This window comes from Dendropsophus ebraccatus, chromosome 13, assembly GCF_027789765.1.
Source record: "Dendropsophus ebraccatus isolate aDenEbr1 chromosome 13, aDenEbr1.pat, whole genome shotgun sequence".
NCBI lineage: Eukaryota > Metazoa > Chordata > Amphibia > Anura > Hylidae > Dendropsophus > Dendropsophus ebraccatus.
The window spans coordinates 563,175-577,902 of record NC_091466.1 but is presented as its reverse complement, the minus strand read 5'-3'; the positions used below and the strand labels follow the sequence as shown (position 1 = coordinate 577,902).

The following is a 14,728-nucleotide window of genomic DNA, read 5'->3' as shown; positions in this document are numbered from 1 at the left end:
GGTGCATTCTGCCACATGCAATGCTTGCAACATGCACCCACTCCCTCTCGTCACTGAGGGGATCAGGTAAGACATTTTCTACATTAAGGCCTTATTACTCAGACCGATGTTGAGGAGGAAGCGAGCACTGACCTGCCAGATCAGCGCTCGCTTCCTCCTTGTTCCCCTCTCACTGTCTGTGCTATTATATGCACAGACATCGATCGGGGAAGAGCGCGGGCCATGGGAAGCTGTGGAGAACTGTCTGGATGATCTTTAGATCGTCCAGGTGGCCCATAGGAGAGAGCCATTCTGATCATTTTGTTTCAGCGTGTTGAAAGATCACGATCAGCCGACATTGTGCACCTTTCAAAAAGCCCTATTACACCAAGCAGTTATCAGCCGGAACGGTTAGTGATCGGCCAAGTACGGACAATAATTGCTTAGTGTAGATAACTGGTCAGTGTGGACTCTTGTAGAGACCACAAGGTGTCCTGACTGGACTTACTTCTGGTCTGTGAACTCAATGATTGTGTGGTAAGGGCGGATCTGTGGCGGACCATCCCCGTGGTTCAGCATGTTGGGAAGATTGTAAGACAATGAGCGGTAATAATCCTCAGGAACGCAGGCTGCCATTGGCCATTTGGATGAGACAGAAGGGCTGCCTTCATTTTCTTTTCCTGGAATATACCACAATGTGACTACATGGAAAACCTGAGGGCACAAATGATGATATGGCCGTCACACAGAGTGTGGACTGCGAGACATCAGGATGAATGACTGGAAGGGTCTTAGTCACAGTTTAGAAGAAGACATTTACAGCTTGTTCTTAAGTGACATGCTGGATTCATACCGTTACTCGACCCATCCCCAAACACCTGCTCCACGTGTGTCAGGATGAATTCTACCACGATGGACTGAACTCTGACCTCCATAAACGCAGCTGTGCCATTGAATCCTGAAGACTCAATGTCTTTAGACCTATAAGTATAAACCATAAGAAAGATCACTGTCAGTGTGGGCTGGATGGAAGAACATAGCCTTACGTGGTGACCATGGCATATAAGTTGATGTTGCCCTACGTTTCCTACATCACTTATATCTTTGTGTGTATAGGCGTGTTAATTCTTGTTCATGTCAGTAGAACAACGTTTCTGGTTATACCCTATGGCTGACGGTCTTCCACACCATTTAGAAGTCCACAGGGTGGACTCGGTCAGATTACCTGAGCAGATTAGGGGCCCAGACGATAGCCAGGTTCCTTGCGTGCATGTTGGTTCTAGCACTGTGTGAGGCCATTCTGAGCAAGTGTCTCATGAGATATTCCAACGTCCTAGAGGAACACAGCCAGAAATATGGTGAATTCTACATGAATACTACTACTACGTGACACAAATGGTCCATGAGACTTCTGCTTGTTCTCAGTCGTAGCCAAGACTGTCAACCAAAAGAACCGGCTTTCTCATTAACGTGTTTGCAGTTGTCTTGGGGGCTCATATTTTGGCCTGATATAAGTGGGTGCTTCTACCTATAATGTGGAATTGGAAGCTCCTGCAGCACCTCTCGAATCTTTATCAGTCGCTGCTCCTCCAGTTGTATGGCCACTGCATCCTGAAAAAGACAAAAAAGGAACAAATATACTGTATATCAGTTACCAAAACTTCTCATCATGAGATCATCAAATAATGAGGGAGTGTTCCTATAGATGACGGTAGTACATAAGGGCACAGTTGTAGTATGTATTCATGATACGGCTTCTGGTGAGTGTCTGGTGATGGTGGGGACATCTGATAAGTGTTTGGTGATGGTGGGGACATCTGATGAGTGTCTGGTGATCGTGGGAACATCTAATGAGTGGCGATGGTGGAAGCACCTGATAAGTGTCTGGCCATGGTGGGAGCATGTGATGAGTATCTGGCAATGGTGGGAGCATGTGATGAGTATTTGGCAATGGTGGGAGCATGTGATAAGTATCTGGCAATGGTGGGAGCATGTGATGAGTATCTGGCAATGGTGGGAGCATGTGATAAGTATTTGGCAATGGTGGGAGCATGTGATAAGTATTTGGCAATGGTGGGAGCATGTGATAAGTATCTGGCAATGGTGGGAGCATGTGATGAGTATCTGGCAATGGTGGGAGCATGTGATGAGTATCTGGCAATGGTGGGAGCATGTGATAAGTATTTGGCAATGGTGGGAGCATGTGATGAGTATCTGGCAATGGTGGGAGCATGTGATAAGTATTTGGCAATGGTGGGAGCATGTGATAAGTATCTGGCAATGGTGGGAGCATGTGATGAGTATCTGGCAATGGTGGGAGCATGTGATGAGTATCTGGCAATGGTGGGAGCATGTGATAAGTATTTGGCAATGGTGGGAGCATGTGATGAGTATCTGGCAATGGTGGGAGCATGTGATAAGTATCTGGCAATGGTGGGAGCATGTGATGAGTATCTGGCAATGGTGGGAGCATGTGATGAGTATCTGGCAATGGTGGGAGCATGTGATAAGTATTTGGCAATGGTGGGAGCATGTGATGAGTATCTGGCAATGGTGGGAGCATGTGATAAGTATCTGGCAATGGTGGGAGCATGTGATGAGTATCTGGCAATGGTGGGAGCATGTGATGAGTGTCTGGTGAGGCTGGGAACATCTAATAAGTGGCAATGGTGGGAGCACCTGATGTGTCTGGTGATGCTGGGGAAATCTGACGAGAGCCTGGTGATGGTGGGGACATATGATGAGTGGCGATGGTGGCAGCATCTGCTAAGTGTCCGGCGATGGTGGAAGCATGTGATGAGTATCTAGCAATGGTAGGAGCATCTGATGTGTCTGGCATTGATGGGAGCATTTGAGGAGTTTTTGGCGATGGTGGGACCATCTGATGAGTGTCTGGTGATAGTGGAAACATATGATTGGTTGTAGGTGGATAGGGGGTTGAGACAACTTTTGGCTTTTTGGAGATGAAAAAACAAGTAGATATTATGTTATAGTGGTCATATCTGATGAATAGCTGTGTGGTGTGGATTGTTGGCTGAATATTGAGATACGTACAGCAAACTTGTCATAGAGCTGGTAAGTTAGCAGTGGATTAGGTAATTCTCTGAAATACGCTTTGCAGAGAGAGCTGACACAGTGAACATCCTGCAGGTAGGTACTCTTGTTTAGGTCTGGGGGGCGATCTATGTCAAACTCTTGTCTGGATAGGAGACACACCACAAGAAGATATATAAGGTTATACAGGACTTTAGGTTTATGTTTAACACAGTTTAAAAAACCACTCACCTCAACTTTTGTACGTTGGAGGCAATGCCACATAACCTGTAGATCCCGTCCACAATGCCATGTTCCTCCACAAACTCTGTGCAGCTTCTCAGAACCTGAGGAACTGAGCACATCACATGCTTATTCAAGGCTTTCCCTAACCACAAAGAACACTTAGGGAGGCATTTATTAAGTCCGGCGGTTTTTACGCCGGACGTAAAAATGCCCCCGCAGCTCCGGCGCTACGGAGATTTATGTAGAGGCGGACTGCCTCTACATAAATCCCGTGCGCGCCGTTGCGCACCGCCGAAAACCTACGCCAGCTGAGGACTGGAGTAGGTTTTCGGCGTACATTTTGGCGGAACGGATGATAAATGGCGCGGACTCTGAGTCCGCGCCCTCCGTTCCGCCCACTCTCCGCCCCTTTTCCGCCCCCTTTCCGCCCCCTGGCGTACTCGGCGGAAAGTGCCGATTTGCGAATATTTTATTCGCAAATCCGCCATTTTTGCTTAAAAAAAGACGCAAATCGGCACTTTCCGCCGAAAATCATCCATTCGCCGGATGATACATGTGGCCCTTAGACAATAAACTGGGATCGATCCTTAGTCATTGCCAATGTGGAAACTGGGGGATCTATGACCCCACCTCCAGATCACAGTTATATCACAGGAGAGTGCTCGGCCCATCGTCCGGCCATTGCTGGAGAGCTACACCACAAGCTCAGGGAGCGTGCTCGGCCCATCGTCCGGCCGTTACTGGAGAGCTACACCACAGACTCAGGGAGAGTGCTCGGCCCATCGTCCGGCCATTGCTGGAGAGCTACACCACAAGCTCAGGGAGAGTGCTCAGCCCATCGTCCGGCCATTACTGGAGAGCTACACCACAGACTCAGGGAGAGTGCTCGGCCCATCGTCCGGCCATTACTGGAGAGCTACACCACAAGCTCAGGGAGAGTGCTCGGCCCATCGTCCGGCCATTGCTGGAGAGCTACACCACAAGCTCAGGGAGAGTGCTCGGCCCATCGTCCGGCCATTACTGGAGAGCTACACCACAGGCTCAGCGAGAGTGCTCGGCCCATCGTCCGGCCATTACTGGAGAGCTACACCACAGGCTCAGGGGGCCCATCGTCCGGCCATTGCTGGAGAGCTACACCACAAGCTCAGGGAGAGTGCTCGGCCCATCGTCCGGCCATTACTGGAGAGCTACACCACAGACTCAGGGAGAGTGCTCGGCCCATCGTCCGGCCATTGCTGGAGAGCTACACCACAAGCTCAGGGAGAGTGCTCGGCCCATCGTCCGGCCATTGCTGGAGAGCTACACCACAAGCTCAGGGAGAGTGCTCGGCCCATCGTCCGGCCATTACTGGAGAGCTACACCACAGGCTCAGAGAGAGTGCTCGGCCCATCGTCCGGCCATTACTGGAGAGCTACACCACAGGCTCAGGGAGAGTGCTCGGCCCATCGTCCGGCCATTACTGGAGAGCTACACCACAAGCTCAGGGAGAGTGCTCGGCCCATCGTCCGGCCATTACTGGAGAGCTACACCACAGACTCAGGGAGAGTGCTCGGCCCATCGTCCGGCCATTGCTGGAGAGCTACACCACAAGCTCAGGGAGAGTGCTCGGCCCATCGTCCGGCCATTACTGGAGAGCTACACCACAGGCTCAGGGAGAGTGCTCGGCCCATCGGCCATTACTGGAGAGCTACACCACAGGCTCAGGGAGAGTGCTCGGCCCATCGTCCGGCCGTTACTGGAGAACTATACCACAGGCTCAGGGAGAGTGCTGGGCCCATTTTCCGGCCATTACTGGAGAGCTATACCACAGGCTCAGGGAGAGTGCTCGGCCCATCGTCCGGCCATTACTGGAGAGATACACCACAGGCTCAGGGAGAGTGCTCGGCCCATCGGCCATTACTGGAGAGCTACACCACAGGCTCAGGGAGAGTGCTCGGCCCATTGTCCGGCCGTTACTGGAGAGCTACACCACAGGCTCAGGGAGAGTGCTCAGCCCATCGGCCGTTACTGGAGAGCTACACCACAGGCTCAGGGAGAGTGCTCGGCCCATCGTCTGTTACTGGACAGTTACACCACAGGCTCAGGGAGAGTGCTTGGCCCATCATCCGGCCGTTACTGGAGAGCTACACCACAGGCTCAGGGAGAGTGCTCGGCCCATCGGCCGTTACTGGACAGTTACACCACAGGCTCAGGGAGAGTGCTCAGCCCATCGTCCGGCCGTTACTGGAGAGCTACACCACAGGCTCAGGGAGAGTGCTCGGCCCATCGGCCGTTACTGGAGAGCTACACCACAGGCTCAGGGAGAGTGCTCGGCCCATCGGCCGTTACTGGAGAGCTACACCACAGGCTCAGGGAGAGTGCTCGGCCCATCGGCCGTTACTGGAGAGCTACACCACAGGCTCAGGGAGAGTGCTCGGCCCATCGTCCTGCCGTTACTGGAGAGCTACACCACAGGCTTAGGGAGAGTGCTCAGCCCATCGGCCGTTACTGGAGAGCTACACCACAGGCTCAGGGAGAGTGCTTGGCCCATCATCCGGCCGTTACTGGACAGTTACACCACAGGCTCAGGGAGAGTGCTCAGCCCATTGGCCGTTACTGGAGAGCTACACCACAGGCTCAGGGAGAGTGCTCAGCCCATCGTCCGGCCGTTACTGGAGAGTTACACCACAGGCTCAGGGAGAGCACTCAGCGCGTTGTCCGGCCATTAGTTGAAAGTGCTTGGCACATCATCTGGCGATCAATGGGGAGGGCTTGGCACATTGGCCGTCAGTGGAGAGTGCTTGGCCCATCATCCGGTCATTACTGGACAGTTACACCACAGGCTCAGGGAGAGTGCTCAGCCCATCAGCCGTTACTGGAGAGCTACACTACAGGCTCAGGGAGAGTGCTCGGCCCATCGTCCGGCCGTTACTGGAGAGTTACACCACAGGCTCAGGGAGAGTGCTCAGCGCGTTGTCCGGCCATTAGTTGAAAGTGCTCGGCACATCATCTGGCCATTAGTGGGGAGGGCTTGGCACATTGGCCGTCAGTGGAGAGTGCTCGGCACATCATCTGGCCATCAGTGGGGAGGGCTTGGCACATTGGCCGTCAGTGGAGAGTGCTCGGCATATCATCTGGCCATCAGTGGGGAGGGCTTGGCACATTGGCCGTCAGTGGAGAGTGCTCGGCACATCATCTAGGCATTAGAAGAGCATTACACCTTGTTTCCAAGACTTGGCTCAATCTAGAAGCAATATATAAAAGTTTTCTCCTAAGAGACATCTATATTCACCAGCAAAATCCACAGAGATCCTGTAGGTGGCGTCCGTCTATCCACCTGAGGAGATATTGTAGGTGGCGTCCGTCTATCCACCTGAGGAGATATTGTAGGTGGCGTCCGTCTATCCACCTGAGGAGATCCTGTAGGTGGCATCCGTCTATCCACCTGAGGAGATCCTGTAGGTGGCATCCGTCTATCCACCTGAGGAGATCCTGTAGGTGGCATCCGTCTATCCACATGATCTCCCTGCCCAAAGCACCAAACACAGTGCAGGGTCCAGTGGTTCTTGCAGTGGGCACAAAGATCTCTTGTTACCTCCACCCAGAAGTTATTTATATGTGGACATGACCATATCATATGCCAGATCTCAGCTATACGTGGACATGTCCCTATATGCCAGATCTCAGCTATACGTGGACATGTCCCTATATGCCAGATCTCAGCTATACGTGGACATGTCCCTATATGCCAGATCTCAGCTATACGTGGACATGTCCCTATATGCCAGATCTCAGCTATACGTGGACATGTCCCTATATGCCAGATCTCAGCTATACGTGGACATGTCCCTATCATGTGTGTGTGCTATGGCTGCAGTAGGCTGTGTGTGTATGTGTGTGCGTGCTATGGCTGCAGTAGGCTGTGTGTGTATGCAATGGCTGCAGCAGGCTCTGTGTGCTATGACTGCAGCAGGCTGTGTGTGCGTGCTATGGCTGCAGTAGGCTGTGTGTGTGTGTGTGTGTGTGTGTGCATGCTATGGCTGCAGTAGGCTGTGTGTGTGTGTATGCAATGGCTGCAGCAGGCTGTTTGTGCGTGCTATGGCTGCAGCAGGCTGTGTGTATGTGTGTGCGTGCTATGGCTGCAGCAAGCTGTGTGTATGTGTGTGTGTGCTATGGCTGCAGCAGGCTGTGTGTGTGCTATGGCTGCAGCAGGCTGTGTGTGTGTATGTGTGTGCGCGCTATGGCTGCAGCAGGCTGTGTGTATGTGTGTGTGCTATGGCTGCAGCCGGCTGTGTGCATGCGCTATGGCTGCAGCAGGCTGTGTGTGTGTGTTAGTGTGTGTGTGTGTGCTATGGCTTCAGCAGGCTGTGTGTATGTGTGTGCTATGTGCTATGGCTGCAGCAGGCTGTGTGTGTGTGTGTGTGTGTGTGTGTGTGTGCTATGGCTGCAGTAGGCTGTGTGTGTGTGTGTGTGTGCTATGGCTGCAGCAGTCTGTGTGTGTGCTATGGCTGCAGCAGGCTGTGTGTGTGTGTGTGTGTGTGTGTGTGTGTGCTATGGCTGCAGTAGGCTGTGTGTGTGTGTGTGTGTGTGTGCTATGGCTGCAGCGGGCTGTGTGTGTGTGTGTGTGTATGCTATGGCTGCAGCAGGCTGTGTGTGTGTGCTATGGCTGCAGCAGGCTGTGTGTGTGTGTGTGTGCTATGGCTGCAGCGGGCTGTGTGTGTGTGTATGCTATGGCTGCAGCAGGCTGTGTGTGTGCTATGGCTGCAGCAGGCTGTGTGTGTGTGTGCTATGGCTGAAGAAGGCTGTGTGAGAGCTATGCCTGCATCAGGGTGTGTGTGTGTGTGTGTGTGTGCGCGCTATGGCTGCAGCAGGCTGTGTGTGTGTGTGTGTGTGTGTGTGAGCTATGCCTGCAGCAGGCTGTGTATGTGTGTGTGTGTGCGTGCATGCTATGGCTGCAGCAGGCTGTGTGTGTGTGTGTGCTATAGCTGCAGCAGGCTGTGTGTATGTGTGTGTGCGTGCTATGGCTGCAGCAGGCTGTGTGTGTGTGCTATGGCTGCAGCAGGCTGTGTGTGTGCACACACTATGGATGCAGCAGGCTGTGTGAGTGTGGTGTGCGCTATGGCTGCAGCAGGCTGTGTGTGTGTGTGTGTGTGTATGATATGGCTGCAGCCAGCTGTGTGTATGTGCTATGGCTGCAGCAGGCTGTGTATGTGCGTGTGTGTGTGTGTGTGTGCGCGCACGCTATGGCTGCAGCAGGCTGTGTGTGTGTGCGCTATGGCTGCAGCAGGCTGTGTGTGTGTGCTCGAGCGCTATGGCTGCAGCAGGCTGTGTGTGTGTGCTATGGCTGCAGCAGGCTGTGTGTGTGTGTATGTGTGTGCGCGCTATGGCTGCAGCAGGCTGTGTGTATGTGTGTGTGCTATGGCTGCAGCCGGCTGTGTGCATGCGCTATGGCTGCAGCAGGCTGTGTGTGTGTGTGTGTGTGCGCTATGGCTGCAGCAGGCTGTGTGTATGTGTGTGCTATGTGCTATGGCTGCAGCAGGCTGTGTGTGTGTGTGTGTGCTATGGCTGCAGTAGGCTGTGTGTGTGTGTGTGTGTGTGTGTGTGCTATGGCTGCAGCAGGCTGTGTGTGTGCTATGGCTGCAGCAGGCTGTGTGTATGTGTGTGTGCTATGGCTGCAGCTGGCTGTGTGCATGCGCTATGGCTGCAGCAGGCTGTGTGTGTGTGTGTGTGAGTGCTATGGCTGCAGTAGGCGGTGTGTGTGTGTGTGTGTGTGTGCTATGGCTGCAGCGGGCCGTGTGTGTGTACTATGGCTGCAGCAGGCTGTGTGTTTGTGTGTGTGTGTATATGCTATGGCTGCAGCAGGCTGTGTGTGTGTGTGTATATGCTATGGCTGCAGCAGGCTGTGTGTGTGTGAGTGCTATGGCTGCAGTAGGCTGTGTGTGTGTGTGTGTGTGTGTGCTATGGCTGCAGCAGGCTGTGTGTTTGTGTGTGTGTATATGCTATGGCTGCAGCAGGCTGTGTGTGTGTGCTATGGCTGCAGCGGGCTGTGTGTGTGTGCTATGGCTGCAGCAGGCTGCGTGTGTGTGTGCTATGGCAGCAGCAGGCTGTGTGTGTGTATGCTATGGCTGCAGCAGGCTGTGTGTGTGTGTGTGTGTTATGGCTGCAGCAGGCTGTGTGTGTGTGTGTGTGTGTGTGCGTGCTATGGCTGCAGCAGGCTGTGTGTGTGTGTATGCTATGGCTGCAGCAGGCTGTGTGTGTGTATGCTATGGCTGCAGAAGGCTGTGTGTGTATGTGTGTGAGTGCTATGGCTGCAGTAGGCTGTGTGTGTGTGTGTGTGCTATGGCTGCAGCGGGCTGTGTGTGTGTGTGCTATAGCTGCAGCAGGCTGTGTGTGTGTGCTATGGCTGCAGCAGGCTGTGTGTGTGTGTATGCTATGGCTGCAGCAGGCTGTGTGTGTGTGTGTGTGTGTGTGTGTGCTATGGCTGCAGCAGGCTGTGTGTGTGTGTGTTTGTGTGTGCTATGGCTGCAGCAGGCTGTGTCTGTGTGTGTGTGTGTGCTATGGCTGCAGCAGGCTGTGTGTGTGTGTGTGTATGCTATGGCTGCAGCAGGCTGTGTGTGTGTTATGGCTGCAGCAGGCTGTGTGTGTGTGTGTGTGTGTGTGTGTGTGCTATGGCTGCAGCAGGCTGTGTGTGTGCTATGGCTGCAGCAGGCTGTGTGTGTGTGTGTGTGCACGCGCTATGGCTGCAGCAGGCTGTGTGTGTGTGTGTGTGTGCGCTATGGCTGCAGTAGGGTGTGTGTGTGTGTGTGTGTGTGTGTGTGCTATGGCTGCAGCAGGCTGTGTGTGTGCTATGGCTGCAGCAGGCTGTGAGAGCTATGGCTGCAGCCGGCTGTGTGCATGCGCTACGGCTGCAGCAGGCTGTGTGTGTGTGAGCTATGGCTGCAGTAGGCTGTGTGTGTGTGTGTGTGTGTGTACTATGGCTGCAGCAGGCTGTGTGTTTGTGTGTGTGTGTGTATGCTATGGCTGCAGCAGGCTGTGTGTGTGCTATGGCTGCAGCAGGCTGTGTGTGTGCTATGGCTGCAGCAGGCTGTGTGTGTGTGTGTGTGTGTGCTATGGCTGCAGCAGGCTGTGTGTGTGTGTGTGTGTGTGCGCTATGGCTGCAGCAGGCTGTGTGTGCTATGGCTGCAGCAGGCTGTGTGTGTGTTTGTGTGTGTGTGCTATGGCTGCAGCAGGCTGTGTGTGTGTGTGTGCTATGGCTGCAGCAGGCTGTGTGTGTGCTATGCCTGCATCAGGGTGTGTGTGTGTGTGTGTGTGTGTGTGTGTGCGCGCGCTATGGCTGCAGCAGGCTGTGTGTGTGTGAGCTATGCCTGCAGCAGGCTGTGTATGTGTGTGTGTGTGTGTGTGTGTGTGCGCTATGGCTGCAGCAGAGTGGTTGTGTGTGAATGCTATGGCTGCAGCAGGCTGTGTGTGTGTGTGTATGTGTGTGTGCTATGGCTGCAGCAGGCTGTGTGTATGTGTGTGTGTGTGCGTGCTATGGCTGCAGCAGGCTGTGTGTGTGTATGTGCTATGGCTGCAGCAGGCTGTGTGTGTGCACACACTATGGATGCAGCAGGCTGTGTATGTGTGTGTGTGTGTGCGTGCATGCTATGGCTGCAGCAGGCTGTGTGTGTGTGTGTGCTATAGCTGCAGCAGGCTGTGTGTATGTGTGTGTGCGTGCTATGGCTGCAGCAGGCTGTGTGTGTGTGTGCTATGGCTGCAGCAGGCTGTGTGTGTGCACACACTATGGATGCAGCAGGCTGTGTGAGTGTGGTGTGTGCTATGGCTGCAGCAGGCTGTGTGTGTGTGTGTGTGTGTGTGTGTGTATATGATATGGCTGCAGCCAGCTGTGTGTATGTGCTATGGCTGCAGCAGGCTGTGTGTGTGCGTGTGTGTGTGTGCGCGCACGCTATGGCTGCAGCAGGCTGTGTGTGTGTGTGTGTGCGCGCACTATGGCTGCAGCAGGCTGCGTGTGTGTGCTATGGCTGCAGCAGGCTGTGTGTATGTGTGTGTGCTATGGCTGCAGCAGGCTGTGTGTGTGTATGTATGTGCTATGGCTGCAGCAGGCTGTGTGTGTGTGCTATGGCTGCAGCAGGCTGTGTGTGTGTGCTATGGCTGCAGCAGGCTGTGTGTATGTACTATGGCTGCAGCAGGCTGTGTGTGTGTGTGTGTGCTATGGCTGCAGTAGGCTGTGTGTGTGTGTGTGTGTGCTATGGCTGCAGCAGGCTGTGTGTGTGTGTGTGTGCTATGGCTGCAGCAGGCTATGTGTGTGCGCTATGGCTGCAGCAGGCTGTTTGTGTGTGCTATGGCTGCAGCAGGCTGTGTGCATGCGCTATGGCTGCAGCAGGCTGTGTGTGTGTGTGTGTGCTATGGCTGCAGCAGGCTGTGTGTGTGTGTATGCTACGGCTGCAGCAGCCTGTGTGTGTATGCTATGGCTGCAGCAGGCTGTGTGTATGTGTGTGTGTGCTATGGCTGCAGCAGGCTGTGTGTGTGTGTGTGTGTGTGTGTGTGTGTGTGCTATGGCTGCAGCAGGCTGTGTGTGTGTGCTATGGCTGCAGCAGGCTGTTTGTGTGTGTGTATGCTATGGCTGCAGCAGGCTGTGTGTGTATGTGCCAGTTATGGAGGAGCCGGAGTGTGATAATAACCCCCCGGGGTGTGAGCGGCCAGTTATGGAGGAGCCGGAGTGTGATAATAACCCCCCGGGGTGTGAGCGGCCAGTTATGGAGGAGGAGGAGTGTGATAACCCCCCGGGGTGTGAGCGGCCAGTTATGGAGGAGCCGGAGTGTGATAATAACCCCCGGGGTGTGAGCGGCCAGTTATGGAGGAGCCGGAGTGTGATAATAACTCCCCGGGGTGTGACCGGCCAGTTATGGAGGAGCCGGAGTGTGATAATAACCCCCCGGGGTGTGAGCGGCCAGTTATGGAGGAGCCGGAGTGTGATAATAACCCCCGGGGTGTGACCGGCCAGTTATGGAGGAGCCGGAGTGTGATAATAACCCCCGGGGTGTGACCGGCCAGTTATGGAGGAGCCGGAGTGTGATAATAACCCCCGGGGTGTGAGCGGCCAGTTATGGAGGAGCCGGAGTGTGATAATAACCCCCCGGGGTGTGAGCGGCCAGTTATGGAGGAGCCGGAGTGTGATAATAACCCCCCGGGGTGTGACCGGCCAGTTATGGAGGAGCCGGAGTGTGATAATAACTCCCCGGGGTGTGAGCGGCCAGTTATGGAGGAGCCGGAGTGTGATAATAACTCCCTGGGGTGTGAGCGGCCAGTTATGGAGGAGCCGGAGTGTGATAATAACCCCCCGGGGTGTGAGCGGCCAGTTATGGAGGAGCCGGAGTGTGATAATAACCCCCCAGGGTGTGAGCGGCCAGTTATGGAGGAGCCGGAGTGTGATAATAACCCCCCGGGGTGTGAGCGGCCAGTTATGGAGGAGCCGGAGTGTGATAATTACCCCCCGGGGTGTGAGCGGCCAGTTATGGAGGAGCCGGAGTGTGATAATAACCCCCCGGGGTGTGAGCGGCCAGTTATGGAGGAGCCGGAGTGTAATAATAACCCCCCGGGGTGTGAGTGGCCAGTTATGGAGGAGCCGGAGTGTAATAATAACCCCCCGGGGTGTGAGTGGCCAGTTATGGAGGAGCCGGAGTGTGATAATAACCCCCGGGGTGTGAGCGGCCAGTTATGGAGGAGCCGGAGTGTGATAATAACTCCCCGGGGTGTGACCGGCCAGTTATGGAGGAGCCGCAGTGTGATAATAACACCCCGGGGTGTGAGCGGCCGTTATGGAGGAGCTGGAGTGTGATAATAACCCCCCGGGGTGTGAGCGGCCAGTTATGGAGGAGCCGGAGTGTGATAATAACCCACCCAGGTGTGAGCGGCCAGTTATGGAGGAGCCGGGAGTGTGATAATAACCCCCCGGGGTGTGAGCGGCCAGTTATGGAGGAGGAGGAGTGTGATAATAACCCCCCGGGGTGTGAGCGGCCAGTTATGGAGGAGCCGGAGTGTGATAATAACCCCCGGGGTGTGAGCGGCCAGTTATGGAGGAGCCGGAGTGTGATAATAACTCCCGGGTGTGAGCGGCCAGTTATGGAGGAGGAGGAGTGTGATAATAACCCCCCGGGGTGTGACCGGCCAGTTATGGAGGAGGCGGAGTGTGATAATAACCCCCCGGGGTGTGAGCGGCCAGTTATGGAGGAGCCGGAGTGTGATAATAACCCCCCGGGGTGTGAGCGGCCAGTTATGGAGGAGCCGGAGTGTGATAATAACCCCCCGGGGTGTGAGCGGCCAGTTATGGAGGAGCCGGAGTGTGATAATAACCCCCCGGGGTGTGAGCGGCCAGTTATGGAGGAGCTGGAGTGTGATAATAACCCCCCGGGGTGTGAGCGGCCAGTTATGGAGGAGCCGGAGTGTGATAATAACCCCCCGGGGTGTGAGCGGCCAGTTATGGAGGAGCCGGAGTGTGATAATAACCCCCCGGGGTGTGAGCGGCCAGTTATGGAGGAGCCGGAGTGTGATAATAACTCCCCGGGGTGTGAGCGGCCAGTTATGGAGGAGCCGGAGTGTGATAATAACCCCCGGGGTGTGACCGGCCAGTTATGGAGGAGCCGGAGTGTGATAATAACCCCCCGGGGTGTGACCGGCCAGTTATGGAGGAGCCGTAGTGTGATAATAACCCCCCGGGGTGTGAGCGGCCAGTTATGGAGGAGCCGGAGTGTGATAATAACTCCCTGGTGTGTGAGCGGCCAGTTATGGAGGAGCCGGAGTGTGATAATAACTCCCCGGGGTGTGACCGGCCAGTTATGGAGGAGCCGGAGTGTGATAATAACTCCCCGGGGTGTGAGCGGCCAGTTATGGAGGAGCCGGAGTGTGATAATAACCCCCGGGGTGTGAGCGGCCAGTTATTGAGGAGCCGGAGTGTGATAATAACCCCCGGGGTGTGAGCGGCCAGTTATGGAGGAGCCGGAGTGTGATAATAACCCCCCGGGGTGTGAGCGGCCAGTTATGGAGGAGCCGGAGTGTGATAATAACCCCCCGGGGTGTGAGCGACCAGTTATGGAGGAGCCGGAGTGTGATAATAACCCCCCGGGGTGTGAGCGGCCAGTTATGGAGGAGCCGGAGTGTGATAATAACTCCCCGGGGTGTGACCGGCCAGTTATGGAGGAGCCGGAGTGTGATAATAACCCCCCGGGGTGTGAGCGGCCAGTTATGGAGGAGCCGGAGTGTGATAATAACCCCCCGGGGTGTGACCGGCCAGTTATGGAGGAGCCGGAGTGTGATAATAACTCCCCGGGGTGTGAGCGGCCAGTTATGGAGGAGCCGGAGTGTGATAATAACCCCCGGGGTGTGAGCGGCCAGTTATTGAGGAGCCGGAGTGTGATAATAACCCCCCGGGGTGTGAGCGACCAGTTATGGAGGAGCCGGAGTGTGATAATAACCCCCCGGGGTGTGACCGGCCAGT

The 14,728-nt window shown here is 54.9% G+C and overlaps 1 protein-coding gene across 1 annotated transcript in view; it reads right to left on the bottom strand.

Moving 5' to 3' along the window:
• ARHGAP30 (Rho GTPase activating protein 30) overlaps positions 1–14,728 on the bottom strand; it is a 78,600-nt gene that overhangs the window by 55,310 nt on the left and 8,562 nt on the right. The window contains exons 2-7 of the mRNA XM_069950452.1: positions 3,265–3,367; positions 3,034–3,178; positions 1,508–1,590; positions 1,205–1,312; positions 833–960; positions 488–659 (exon numbers count right to left, since the gene is read on the bottom strand). Coding sequence (XP_069806553.1) covers positions 488–659; positions 833–960; positions 1,205–1,312; positions 1,508–1,590; positions 3,034–3,178; positions 3,265–3,367 — 739 coding nt within the window. The remainder of the gene's footprint in view (positions 1–487; positions 660–832; positions 961–1,204; positions 1,313–1,507; positions 1,591–3,033; positions 3,179–3,264; positions 3,368–14,728) is intronic.